Consider the following 14273-nt stretch of genomic DNA (forward strand, 5'->3'; position numbering starts at 1 on the left):
CAACAACCAAAGTAAAGGGAACACCTTTTTGAATTGAGATCAGGAGAAATTGCTTCAGCCAGAGTGTGGTGAATCTATGGAATTCACTGCCACAGAAGGCAGTGGAGGACAGGTCATTCAGTATTTTTGTGCAGCACGGTGGCTCAGTGGTTAGCAGTGCTGCCTCACAGCACTAGAGACCCAGGTTCGATTCCATCCTCGGGCAACTGTCTGTGTAGAGTTTGAACATTCTGCCTGCATCTGTGTGGGCTTGCTCCAGTTTCCTCCCACAGTCCAAAGATGTGCAGGTTAGGTGAATTCGCCATGCTAAATTGCCCATAGAGTTAGGTGTCTAGATTAGAGTGGTGCTGGAAAAGGACAGCAGGTCAGGCAGCATCGAAGGAGTAGGAAAATCGACATTTTGGGCAAAAGCCCTTCATCAGGAATAAAGCTCTATTTCTGATGAAGGGCTTTTGCCCGAAACGTTGATTTTCCTGCTCCTCGGATGCTGCCTGAACTGCTGTGCTTTTCCAGCAACACTCTAATCTAGACTCAGGTTTCCAGCATCTGCAGTCCTTGTTTTTACCCCATACAGTTAGGTGTGTTAGTTAGAGGGAATGGGTGGGTTATTCTTCAGAGGGTTGGTGTGGACTAGTTGGGCCAAAGGGCCTGTTGTTTCCACACTGTAGGGAAGCTAATCTAATCTATATTTAACACGGAGATAGATAGATTCCTGATTGTCAAGGGGATCAAGGTTACAGGGAGGAAACCAGAGACTGGCATTGAGAAACTGATCAGCCTGGATTGATTGGTGGAGCAGGCTCAATGGGCTGAATGGCCAAATTTCTCCTCCTATGCTTTATGGTCTTATGGTCAAAATTTAAGGTCTAAAAATTCTCCTTCTGTTGCTCTAAGCTCTCATCATGTCGCTGTACGTGAGGGCAGACATCATTCACCTCCCCCACACCTTAATGTTACCTGTACCTCACTACCCCTTTACCTTTTTGCTTTTCTTATCATTTTTCACATTCTCTTCATCATATTCATCTGCGATTTCTTCTAACTGTTCCGGCGTGGACCCAGCGTTCTGCAGTTTCTTCCCCTTTATTAGAATCTTCCTCTTCAGTCTCTGCCAAAGAAATGATATTCAAGGATTGTATCAGGGCCTCAGAGCGACTCGTCGTTTGGGAAGGGTTCCGATTTGAAGAAACATACGTCTGTTTTAACCTGGATTCAGCAATATCAGGCTTAGCTCAATGCACTCTGAAACTGGACTCCAACATTTTAAATCCTCTTAGAACGCAAACCATGGAAAACAAATCACATGACGATCATCCCTTATCTGTCTGTTGTTCGATTTATCAGTTTGGGTTGGTATGTAGCATTCTCATCTTGGAATGAGAAGCACGAGAGTTCAGGTCTCTCTCCAATGACTTGAATAATACTCCAGTGTAGTGGCTAAGGGACAGCTGCAAGGCTATGGTGCCGTCTGCTGGGAGAGGCACTAGGGGGAGGATCTAACTGTGCAATAGTTCCCTTCAGACTATTCTGCCCAGGCAAAGGCCAATATTTAGTCACACCCTCTATCACACCCCCTCCCCCCTCCACCCACCATTCCCCAAAAAGCAGTTAATCAGCATTTATCTTTTCTGTGAAAAACCATCTGCAAAATTATCCACTTTCTTCAAAACAGTCATGTCAAAAATATTTCATTTGGCTGTGAATTATGTTGAGCTGTCCCGATGGTGTGAAAATGATATGTAGATGAAAGCTCAATGGCACAGAGAACATGGAACAGTGTCTCAGGGCAACAGGTCCATCACTTGGCACCGAGATCACGAGACAATTAGAATCATAGAGTAATACAGCATAGAAACAGGCCCTTCAGCCCAAACTGGTCCATGCTGACCATGGTGCCCACTCAGCTAATTCCAATTGTCCACATTTGGTCCATATCCCTCTAAACCTTGGTCCTTACCTCCATGTCCCTATCTAAATGTTTTTAGATGTTGCTGTTGTACCTGCCACAACCACTTTCTCTGACAGCCCATTCCATATACGGGGTAAAACAATGACTGCAGATGCTGGAAACCAGATTCTGGAGCAGAGTGGTGCTGGAAAAGCACATCAGTTCTGGCAGCATCCGAGGAGCAGGAAAATCGGCGTTTCAGGCAAAAGCCCTTCATTAGGAATACAGGCAGAGTGCCTGAAGGCATCTCTCCACCCTTCAGGGTCTCTGCCTGTATTCCCAATAAAGGCTTTTGCCCAAAATGTCGATTTTCCTGCTCCTCGGATGCTGCCTGAACTGCTGTGCTTTTCCAGCACCACTAATCCATTCCACGTACGCACAACTCTCTATGTGAAGAAGTTACCTCCCACGTCCTTCTTAAATCTTTCCCCTCTCACCTTAAACCTATGCCCTCTAGTTTTCAATTCCCCACTCCTGGGAAAAAGGCAATCTGCATTCATCCTGTCTATGCCCCTCAACATTTTATACACCTCAATAAGGTCACCCCTCATTCTCCTACGTTCCATGGAATCAAGTCCTATCCTGGCCAATCTTTGCGGGTAACCCATGCCTTCTAGTCCTGGCAATATCCTCATTAATCTTTGCACTCTTTCCAGTTTGACTATGTCTGTGCTATAACAGGGCAACCAAAACTGTACAATACTCCAATTGTGGCCTCACCAACGACTTATACAACTGTAACATAACATCCCAACGCCTGCGCTCAATATCTTGACTGATGAAGACCAGCATGCTAAATGTCTTCTTTCATCCTCCATCACTTCGTCTGGCAGCTTATTCCATATATGCACCACCCTCTGTGAAAAAGTTGCCCCTCAGGTCTGTTTTATATCTTTCCCCTCTCACCCTAAACCTATGTCCTCTAGTTCTACACTCCCCCACCCCAGGGAAACGACCTTGTCTATTCACCCAATCCTAGTTTCTCATGATTTCATAAACCTCTACAAGGTCAGCCCTCAGCCTGTGACACTCCAGGGAAAAAAGCCCCAGCCTATTCAGCCTCTCCCCCTTAGCTCAAACCTCCAACCCTGGCAACATCCTTGTACCTTGCAACTTTTCTTAAACAATGGAACAACATTAGTTTGTTGGGATTGTTTCAAATCCTCCCCTCAGAGGGTTGTGGGTACTGTTGAATATACTGAAGGCTGAGACAGACAGAGTTTTGGTCTCTCGGGGAATCGAGTAAATTAAGAGTGGGCAGAAAAGAGAAGCCAAGGTCAGAGATCAGCCATGATGGTTTTAAATGGTAGAGCAAGCTCAAGGGGCCGAATGGTCTACACCTGCTCCTATTGCTTATATTCAACTGTCCTGAAAAACAGCGACCATCTTGAAGTGTAACTGGGAAATGTGGGGCGTTTACTTTGTATCTACAGCAGGACAGGAACCCGATGACGAGATGCTGTTTTCAGGCCTTCGACAGCAAATACTCCAAAAGCCAGAGCCAGACAGAACACTGGCTTGTCCCAGCGAGGTAGGGAGCGGCCCTTGTTGTAGCAATGATCACATAACGACATGTGGCTTGCGGGGGAATTTGCCAAGATTATGGACGACTATGAGGCCAGGTACCAATCATCTGAAATGCAATGGGGGAAAGAGAGGAGCACGGTATTGTTCAAGGACTAGCAACCCCGAGGCACAGGCTCAGTGCTTTGGGTATGTATGTTTGAATCCAACCATAGGAGCTGGTATAAGTTAAATTTAACAATGTGGGCATCGCCAGCTGGGCCGTCATTTACTGCTCATTTCTAGTTGCCCTTGGACAGGCGGTGGTGAGCTGTATTCAAAACTAGCCATGATAATCATAGGATCCCTACACAGCCATTCAGCCCATCGAGTCCACACTGACCCTTCAAAAGAATGTCCCGCTCAGATCCACCCCACCCTATCCTATCCCTGTAACCCTTTATTTCCCATAGCTAATCCATCTAGCCAAAACATCCCTGGACACAACAGGGCAATTCAGCACGGCCAATCCACTTAACCTGGACATCTTTGGACTGTGGGAGGAAACTGGAGCACCTGGAAGAAGCCCGCACAGATTGGGGCGGGGTGCAGGAATATGCAAACTCCACACAGCCACCAGAGGCTGGAATCGAACCCAGGTCCCTGTGAGGTATCAGTGCTAACCACTGAACCATCCTGCCGTCCAGTGACAGCTATCATACATACTCACCTGGTTCACTAATGTCCTTTAGGGAGTGATTCACGGTGAATGGTAGGGCCTTAAGGAGTATAGAGGGACCTTGGAGTTCAGGTGCATGGTTCTCTGAATTGGGAGTCCCAGGTAGACAGGGCAGTGAAGAAGGCTTTTGGCACACTGGCCTTCGTCAGTCAGGGTGTTGAGTATATAAGAAGGGAAGTTATGTTGCAGTAGTACAGGACATTGGTGAGTCCGCACTTGGAGTATTGTGTTCGATTTTGGTCACCTTGCTATAGGAAGGAGGTTATTAAACCGGAAAGAGTGTAGAAGAAATTTACAAGGATGTTGCCAGGTCTCAACAGTCTGAGCGATAGGGAGAGGTTGGACAAGCTGGGACTTTTTTCTTTAGAGCGTAGGAGACTGAGGGGAAACCTTAAAGAGGTGTATAAGATCATGAGAGGCATGGATAGGGTGAGTGCACTCAGTTCTTTTCCCAGGGTTGGGGAAATCGAGGAAGAGAGGGCATCAGGTTAGAGGGGAAAGAAGGGAACCTGAGGGGCAATTTTTTTTTTTACAGAGGGCGGTACACATATGGAATGAGCTGTCGGGGAAGTGGTTGAGGTAGGTACATTAACAACATTTAAAAGGCATTTGGACAAATACATGGATAGGAAAGGATTAGAAGGATATGGGCCAAGTGCAGGGAAATAAGGTTCGTGTGAACAGATATTTTGGTCAGCATGGACCAATTTGGGCTGAAGGGCCTGTCTCCACACTGTAGGAATTAACTCCAAAACCTATAGTAATGTCGTTGACTTTCAACTGCTCTCTGAAATGGCCCTAGCAAGGCACTCAGTTTCAGGCCAGTTAGGGATGGACAAGAAATGCTGTCCCAGCCAATGACAGTCACATCCCATGAAAGAATAAATTATTTAATTGTTTCCTTTGGTGCACAACTGCATTTAACCTGAAACCTGACTCTGAGGCCAAGTATACTTTCCATGAAAGTGCCCAATATGGTCAGAAGATGGGTAGGAGTCTATAACGATCACTTTGTTTCCCGCAAGTACAACTCTGTATTAAGACATTACACAGAGAGCAATGCCAAAGTGAAAGGTCACGCAGTTACCTCGGGTGACGGAAGTTCACTCAGGACTTTGCCATCGAGTGGGGCAGTGATCAGCATTTCCCCGAGAATTTCCTTTAAATGCCGGGCCATGACGGTCTGCTGTTCCACTCCGCAGTGATTCTCCAGGGACAGTATGACGGGATATGGAGAGACCTGGGGAGATAATTCAAGAGGATCCCAGATATCAGCCAACCATAAGCAACTTTGCAAAACATTTAACAAAAGTAACAAAGGAGAAACTTAGCAGATTTGGCAGCAACTGTGGAGAGAAGGCAAAATCAACTACGTCACCCTCCTACGGAACATTTAACATTTTTAAAATATTTAATAAGTACTGTGTACAGTCTGATTATACACCTTATCTGAATCTATACAGCACAATCTTTACATCACAGCATATGATTAGACAGTACAGCCTGGAATTATTTTGCCAGTGTGTATTTTGTGCTGGAGTAGTGTGTGATTATAATGAGGCAACAGACTCTATTCAAATGAGGCAACGCTTTTTCAGAAGAGGTGAGAATGTACTGGCACAATACTAAATGATACTTGGCGTGTTGTTTCAGAATGAACCCACCTAATCCAATGGTGAATCACAAAAATGCTGCCAATTGCATCGAAAGTAGGAATCTGTAATTTAAGAGATGGGAACTGGTCTGGAATTCTCACTCCCGAGACAAGTTGACAGATGCCCCAGCAAGCAACCCCCGTCTTGGGGAGGGAGGCCCCAAATAATGGGATCTTCATTTTGCGGCTGTGGGAAATGGGATGGGGGGGGGGGATTTGGCCCGGCACTCACCCCCCTCCCTTTCCTGCTTCTCACATCCAGACACCCATCAGAGGCAGCCAGAGGGTAAGCAGAGTGTCAGGCTGCCTGTTTAAATGGCTCAACATGTAATTACGGCTGTAATTCAGGATTCCTGAAGAAGGGCTCATGCCCGAAACGTCGACTGTCCTGCTCCTTGGATGCTGCCTGACCTGCTGCGATTTTCCAGCAACACGTTTTCAGCTCTGATCTCCAGCATCTGCAGTCCTCACTTTCAACATGTAATTACCCGTCATGCCCTACATGGTAACCTATACCACGTTACCTAACCTCTATGACAACTCATTATTCCACAGTCCTCCCTAATTGTCCCCCTTCACCTTGGAATACTCAGAACCACCACCCAAAACTGGGCATCCATGTGGTCCATCAACAGCAGCAGAGTTATACTCCAGCACAGTCTGTAACCTCATGGCCCAGCATATCCCCCACGCAACCATTCCCATCAAGCCAGGGGTTCAACCCTGGTTCAATGGAGACTGCAGGAGGGCATGCCAGGAGCAGTGCACCTAAATATGAGGTATCAACCTGGTGAAGCCAAACAGGACTACTTACATACCAAACAGCATAAGCAGCAAGTGATAGACAGAGCTCAGCGATCCCACAACCAATGGATCAGATCTAAGCTCTGCAGTCCTCCCACATCCAGTCATGAACAATGTGGACAGTTAAACAACTCACCAATGTTGCAGGGTTCACAAATATGTCTTTTCTCAATGATGGAAGAGCCCAGCACAAAAGACAAGACTGAGACATTTTCAGCAGTCTTCAATGAGAACTCCTGAATGGAAGATCCATCTCGGCCTCCTCCAGTGATCTCCAGCATCACAGATATCAGTATCCAGCCAATTCGATTCACTCCACGTAATACCAAGAAATGGTCGGAGGCCCCGGATCCTGCAAAGGCTATGGGCCCTGACAACATTCCGACAAGAGCACTGAAGACATGTGTTCCAGAACTTGCTGCTCCCTTAGCCAAGCTGTTCCAGTACAGTTAAAATTCAGCATTGGAATTAGATTTGTCACATGTACTTAAAGGAGTACAGTGAAAAATGGACAAGGTGCTGTTTAAAAGGTGCCATCTCAGGTATAAATGTCCCTAGGTTCAGCTTCTTCCATTACAGTTCATGGAAAAATAGAGAAATTAAAAAGTCCAGCATTGCAGATTTTAGGAATAAATTATAAAATGGAGAAAAAGACAAAGACATACAGAACAACAGTCTTCCAGCCCAGTCCACATTGGCACCTAGCCTCCAGTCTGGGCCTTGACTCCAGTCCATACCAGGACTAGCTTCTGGTCCGCACTGGCCTTAGCCTCCAGATTGCACTGGCCTGGCCTCCAGTCTGCATCGGGCCCAGCCTCCAATCCATACCGAGCGTTGACTCCAGTCCACCCTGGCACCTAGCCTCCAGTCTATACCAGACTTAGCCTCCAGTCTGCATGGAGCCTGGTCTCCAGTCCACACTGAACCCAGCCTCCAGTCCACACCGGGCCTGGACTCCAGACCACTCTGGGCTTCACTCAGGGTTCACGAGGCTGGGAGCTCACTCTGGAATCACCTCAAGCCCGGAAGTCCACGCTGAGGCAATGCCAGGCTTGAGACTGCCACCTACTGCCAGAAGACTGCCATGCCAACTGAGAGACTGCCATGCCAGGCCAGGAGGATTCCATGCTGGGCATAGAGACCGTCACTTCAGCCTGAGACACCACCATGGAGGACACTTCACCAATTACTGCCCCATCAGTCTCCTCTCGATCATCAGTCAGGTGATGGAAGGGGTCATCAACACAGTGCTACCACGGAGCACCTTCACAGCGACGCCCAGTTTGGGTTCTACTGGGGCCACTCAGCTCCTAACCTCATTACAGCCTTGGTTCAAACATGGACAGAAGAGCTGTCCTGTTTGTGAGTATGTTCACTGAGGTGGGAAGTTGATTTCCAGATATTTCGCCCCCTGTCCTGGTGACATCTACAGTGATTTGGAGCCTCCTTTGAAGCGCTGCTGTACTGTGTCTTCTGGGATTTATATGGTTCCTGCTGCTTCTGGTTGCTAGTTGTGGTGGCCGGTATATTGGGTCTAGGTCTGTGCTTGTTGATGGAGTCAGTGGAGGAGTGCCGAGCTTCTAGGAATTCTGTGGCCATTCTCTGTTTGGCTTGTCCTATGATCGCTGTGTTGTCCCAGTCAAATTTATGGTCCCTGTCATCTATGTGTGGCTACTAGGGACAGCCGGTTCTGATGTTTAGTGGGTCATTGATGTTTATGAATGTGGATCACTAGTTGTCTGCCTGTTTGTCCAATAGTGTTTTGTGCAGTCTCTGCATGGAATCTTGTAAATTACATTAGTCTTGCACGTGATGGGTATTGGGTCTTTTGTCCTGGTGAATTTTGTCTAAGTGTGGCTGTTGGTTTATGAATCCAAGTGGCCGTAGAAGTCTGGCTGCCAGTTAGGAGACTATTTTAATGTAGGGTAGCGTGGCTAGTGAGCAAGGTCATGACATGTCCTCATCTTGTTGGGTGTCTGTTAGATATCTGCAGATGAAGTTGCGGGATAGCTGCTCTTGGCAAAGACTCTGTAGAAGTGTTCTTCTTCCCTTTGTAGGTCGGGAGTGCTGCTGTGTGTTGTAGCCCTTTTGAACAGGGTCTTAATGCAGCTTCTCTGGTGTGTGTTTGGGTGGTTGCTGTTGTAGTTCAGGACCTCTCGGTGTGTTGGGAGCTGATTGGTGGTTCCCTCCTCTCTTGTAAATCAGATCCCTGTGAGCATGCTGTGGATAATCTGGTATGTTCTTGATTTCTGTTCACTTAGTAATAAGAAAAAAAGTGTCATCCATGTATCTAATCCAGAGTTTGGGCTGGATCTGTGGGAGGGCTGTTTGTTCCAATCTTTGCATCACTGCTTCTGCTATGAGCCCAGAGATGGGTAAGCCCATAGGTGTCCCATTGATCTGTTCATATATTTGGTTGTTGAATGTGAAGTGTGTCATCAAGCACAGGTCCAGTAGTTTGAGTGTGCAGTCCTTGTTGACAGGCTCCCCATCGTGCTGTCTGCTCGGTTTGTCCAGGAGGTTGGCTAATGTCTCTCTGGCTAGAGTTTTGTCTATTGAAGTGAACAGTACTGTTAGACTGGAGGAGACCATTGCTTCGTCCTTGTCAATATTTATGTTCTTGATGTTGTCTAGGAATTCCTGTGATGATTGTGTGGAGTGTTTGGATCTGACTGGGACAACACAACGATCATAGGACAAGCCAAACAGAGAACAGCGCAGAATTCCTAGAAGCATGGCACTCATCCATGGACTCCATTAACAAGCACAGACCTGGACCCAATATACCGGCCACTACAACTAACAACCGGGACCAGCAACCGGAATGAGCAGGAACGGAAGCAAATACATTCCAGAAGACACAGTACAGCAGCGCTTCACAGGAGGCTCTAAATCACTGAGGATATTACCTTAGACAGAGGTCAAAACATCTGCAAATTAAATTCCCAGCTCAGCAAACAACCACAACCACAGCAACCACAACCCGAGCTACAAATCTGTACACAAACCTTGGACAAAAAGAGCTGAATTCTAGAAGGGAGTGGAGCGTGACAGCTCTTAACAACAAGGCCATGTTTTACCCTGTGTGGCACCAGGAGCCCGGGCAAAACTGGAATCAATGGGTATCAGAGGGCAAACTCTCCGCTGGTTGCTAGCATACCTAACACAAAGGGAGACATGAATCCTGATGAAAGGCTTATACCCAAAACATCAATTCTCCTGCACCTCGGATTCTGCTTTACCTGCTGTGCTTTTCCAGCACCACACTCTCGAATTAGGAAGATAGTTGAGGTTGTTGGAGGTCAGTCATCTCAGCTCCAGCACTGTAGCAGTTCCTCAGGATAGTGTCTGATGCCTAACTATCTGCAGTTGCTTTATCAGTGACTTTCCCTCCATCATAAGGTCAGGACTGGGTTTTCCAATGATTGCATAACATTCAGCACCATTCACAACTCTTCAGTTCTGAAGCAGTCCATGAAGAAATGCTGTAGGCCAGGCCAGGCCAGGTAAGGATGGCAGCCTCCTTCCCCAAAGGACATTGGTGAATCAGATGGGTTTTCCCGATAATCAACAATAGATTCATGGTCATCATTAGACCCTAAGTTCCAGATTTTTATTGTATTCAAATTCCAGTACCTGCCATGATGGGATTCAAATGCAGGTCCCCAGAATGTTACGTGTGTCTCTGGATTAACAGTCAAGCAATACCACCAGGGAGGTTGCCTCCCTAGAGGATGGACCTCTGGATCGAGGGTACCAGCACCACAGAGTCTCTATGATCCTGTGCCCTGGTGCCCCTCAAGAGGGCAAATAGGACGGAAGGCTCCCCCATTTTGCCTCCATTTAATCCAATCAGATGCTAGAATAGACTCCCACACACTCACCGTGAAGGCATAATCCCGGATGGTTCGGATGACGTCTTTGAAGAGGATCTTTGAGGTGAGTGTGTATCCGTGGTAGATGATCGGTTCCCCATTTGGTCCTTCCCAGCAATCCAGCTCCACACAGCGGCAGCCTCTCAGGAGCGCTCTGCAAACACCCAGAGTCACAGGCTGAGTGTGTGTAAAGTGACTAAACTCACACCACAATTACTCTCATTACGTGTAGACAAGGCAAGCAAACTATTTTTCACTGAAGACCTCTGCATGAAAAATAAACAGCAAGTTCTGGAAACACTCAGCATTTGTGAAGAATGACAAAAGTTAATATTTCAGGTCAATGACCTTTCATCAGAACAAAGAAAGATAAATTCTTACCTTTGGCAATTCCAACTTCTGTGTTAACACTTCTTAAAATTCATTCCTGGCATGTGGCAGAGACGGACTCGGCTTAATATTTAAAACCAAAAGAACTGCGCATACTGTGAATCAGAATCAGAAATTGCTGGAAAAGCTCAGCAGGTCTGGCAGCATCTGTGAAGAGAAATCAGAGTTAACCTTTTAGACCCAGTGACCTTTCCTCAGAATAGTTCTGAGGAAGAGTCATCAGACCTGGAACGTTAACTCTGATTTCTCTTCACAGATGCTGCCAGACCTGCTGAGCTTTTCCAGCAATTTCTGTTTGGTTTAGGCTTAATATTTATTGCCAATGTCAAATTGCCCTAGAGAAGGTGGTGGTGAGCTGTCTACTTAACTGGCATACATTGGGGTGGAGAATAGTCTCATAATGTTGCCAAGGAGGGAGTTCCAGCATCTTTATTCAGTGACACTAAAGGAATGGCAATGTATTTCCAAGTCAGGAAGGGGAGTTGCTTGGAAAGGAATTTGCAGATGATGGTGTTCTGACCTTCTAGACGAAAATAGTCACGATTTGAAGGTGTAGTCAAAGCAGCCTTGGTGAATTTCTGCAGTGCATCTTGTAGATGGTACACAATGTCAACGAATACTTTATCATAAAGCCTTCCCTCAAAACAGGACCTCTGTCCAACACAATCCCATCTGGAGCAGAAGCCCTCATCCAGGACTTTGTAGCCTTGAGAAAGAACAATTCCAGTCTGTCTCTCAAACAGCCTCCATAAACTTAGTCCATCCAAATCTGCTGCCCAGGTTTTCATCACCTGTATAACATCTCCTCAACCTCAACCTCATTATTCTTCTGTGAGGCACTTTGACCAATTAATTTACTACAATGGAGGCAACATATTATGTACAAAGTGTCCTTTCTATCAAATCCAATCATTTGAAACTTTGACCATCTAAATTCAAGGGAATACAAACTAACTTTATACGAATCTCATAAATGTAACCTTTTAAAGGTTGGTGTTCACCTGGATAATCTGCTGCATTGCATTCCCACCAAAACTCTATTTGTTGGAGTACTCTGTGCTAAAACCTCTCCTCAACATGGTTGTAGAGAATCAGCCTCAGAAAAATAACACTTGCAACACCTTTCAATTCCTGGCAAATAAAGAAGGACCACAAACAGAAGTGGTAGTGGTGGTGTGGCTGAGCAATCCTAGCTGGAGGGTTTAAGCTCAGTTTCTCTCACGTCGCGGGTTTGAATGTCACGGCGACATACAAAAAGAAGCAGCAGGGTAATGCTAACACATACAGGAATCGCCACTCGGTGGCACAAAACTGGAGGAGTGCTGAAATAAGACAAACCTTTTTGAAGATTCTCAAGAATATCAATATTAGGGAGGATGGTGATTTGTTGACAGATAGACTGTGATTGGTAGAGGTATTGCCATGGAGAACGTAACAGTTAATGATAACTGACAGTTAACTGACATTCCTCATTCCTGAAGAAGGGCTCATGCCCGAAACGTCAATTCTCCTGCTCCTTGGATGCTGCCTGACCTGCTGCGCTTTTCCAGCAACACATTTTTCAGCTCTGATCTCCAGCATCTGCGGTCCTCACTTTCTCTTAGTTAACTGACAAGCTTTGTTTAAGTTTTAAATCAGACAGGTTGATTCTGATTGGTCAAGGCGTTTCCCCGAGAAATGAATCAGGAAGTAGATGTCACCTGTGTGGTTGAGTTGAAATAGTCCTCTCTCTCTGAAAAGAACAAGGTCCAAGTACACATGTATATACTTTCCAATACATACGGGTATGCCATGCTGCAACCTTAATTCGGTTGTCAGCCTAATTCTTTACACAGTTGGGATTATTTAGGAGGCTGTCCAATAGTAGAGCCTCATAACAAAGACACATAACCAAGGTGTTTGTGCGTGTGAGCGAGAGAGCAAACCAGGAGACTTAATTAAAATATTGCATATTTAAAGAAAGACATGGACATGTTAGGAGTGTGGGCAAAGAAGTGGCAGATGGAGTACAACAACGGAAAGTGGGTGGTCATGCACCTTAGTAGGAAGTATAGGGGCATGGACTAGTTTCTAACTGGGGCAAAAGTTCAGAAGTCTGAAGTGCAAAGAGACTTGGGAGTTCTAGTCCAGGATTCTCTCAAGGTAAACTTGCAGGTTGAGTCAGTAGTTAAGAAGGCAAATGCAATAATGGCATTTATTTTGAGAGGAGTTGAATATAAAAGCAGGGACGTACTTCTGGGGCTCGATAAGGCCCTGGTCAGAACACATTTGGAGGATGTGCACAGTTTTGGGTCCCATATCTCAGGAAGGAAGTACTGGCCCTGAAGTGTGGACAGAGGAGGTTCACAAGGAATGAAAAGCTTAACACGTGAGTAACGTTTGAGGACTCTGGGTCTATACCCGATGGAGTTTAGAAGGATGAGGAGGGGGGATCTAATTGAAACATACAGAATACTGAATGGCCTGGACAGAGTGGATGCTGGGAAGATGTTTCCATTCGTAGGAGAATTTAGTACCCAAGGGCACAGCCTTAGAGTAAAGGGAAAGTTTTTAAGAAAGGAGATAAGGAGAAACGCCTTCAGCCAGAGCGCGGTGAATCTATGGAACTCACTGCCACAGAAGGCTGTGGAGGCCAGGTCACTGAGTAGATTTAAGACGAAGATAGATACGTTCTTCAGAAAGCAGGAGAATATAATGTTGAGAAACCTATAAGCCACGATTGAATGGCGGAGCAGACTAGATGAGCTGAATGACCTAATTTCTGCTCCTATGTCTTGTGGTCTTATAACCCTGACCTCAAGATGTCACAGAACACACGATAGCGAACAAGGCAGTTTTGAAGCATCATAATGGTTGCAATATGTAAAAACCTAGTTATGTGCAGTCAGTTTCCACAAAAGGCAATGTGATTTTGGGCAGGGTACTCTGTTTTTGTGATGTTAGTTGAGCAACAAAAATTGGTCAAGACTCCAGGGGATAATATTTCAAATTAGTGCTGTGTGATTTCCCTCCCCCCTTCCCCACGAGTGCGGAACAATTTCAGGAATAGAAAAGTATTTGGGACAATCATAGGTGACTAATCACTTTCTCTGAATGCAATGGTCTCTTTACCAAAAATAAAAAAGACAATTAAAGGTTAGATATAAAAGAGAGTTTAGAAAATAAAAATACTTGAAACACACAGTAAAGTTTCAACCTATTTCCCAAGATCATTTTACAGCAATTCAAATCCCGAGAAATTACACCTTGATACCTAGTCATCGAGTTTGACTTAATTTATTCTCTCCAGTTTCTGTCATTTGAATTGTAGAGCCTTGTTACGGGAATACTCACAAAACTGAGAGCTTAGACTTTCTCAGT

The 14273-nt window shown here is 45.8% G+C and overlaps 1 protein-coding gene across 2 annotated transcripts in view; it reads right to left on the bottom strand.

Annotated features, from left to right (window-relative positions):
• Nucleotides 1–14273, bottom strand: part of LOC132830783 (1-phosphatidylinositol 4,5-bisphosphate phosphodiesterase delta-3-like) — a 91028-nt gene that overhangs the window by 27722 nt on the left and 49033 nt on the right. The window contains exons 7-9 of one of the 2 annotated variants that reach the window (XM_060848628.1): nucleotides 10533–10677; nucleotides 5278–5430; nucleotides 980–1108 (exon numbers count right to left, since the gene is read on the bottom strand). In XM_060848628.1, coding sequence (XP_060704611.1) covers nucleotides 980–1108; nucleotides 5278–5430; nucleotides 10533–10677 — 427 coding nt within the window. The remainder of the gene's footprint in view (nucleotides 1–979; nucleotides 1109–5277; nucleotides 5431–10532; nucleotides 10678–14273) is intronic. The other variant, XM_060848629.1, reaches the window with a different exon arrangement.

Source organism: Hemiscyllium ocellatum, chromosome 32 (assembly GCF_020745735.1).
Source record: "Hemiscyllium ocellatum isolate sHemOce1 chromosome 32, sHemOce1.pat.X.cur, whole genome shotgun sequence".
In the NCBI taxonomy this organism is placed as follows: Eukaryota; Metazoa; Chordata; class Chondrichthyes; order Orectolobiformes; family Hemiscylliidae; genus Hemiscyllium; species Hemiscyllium ocellatum.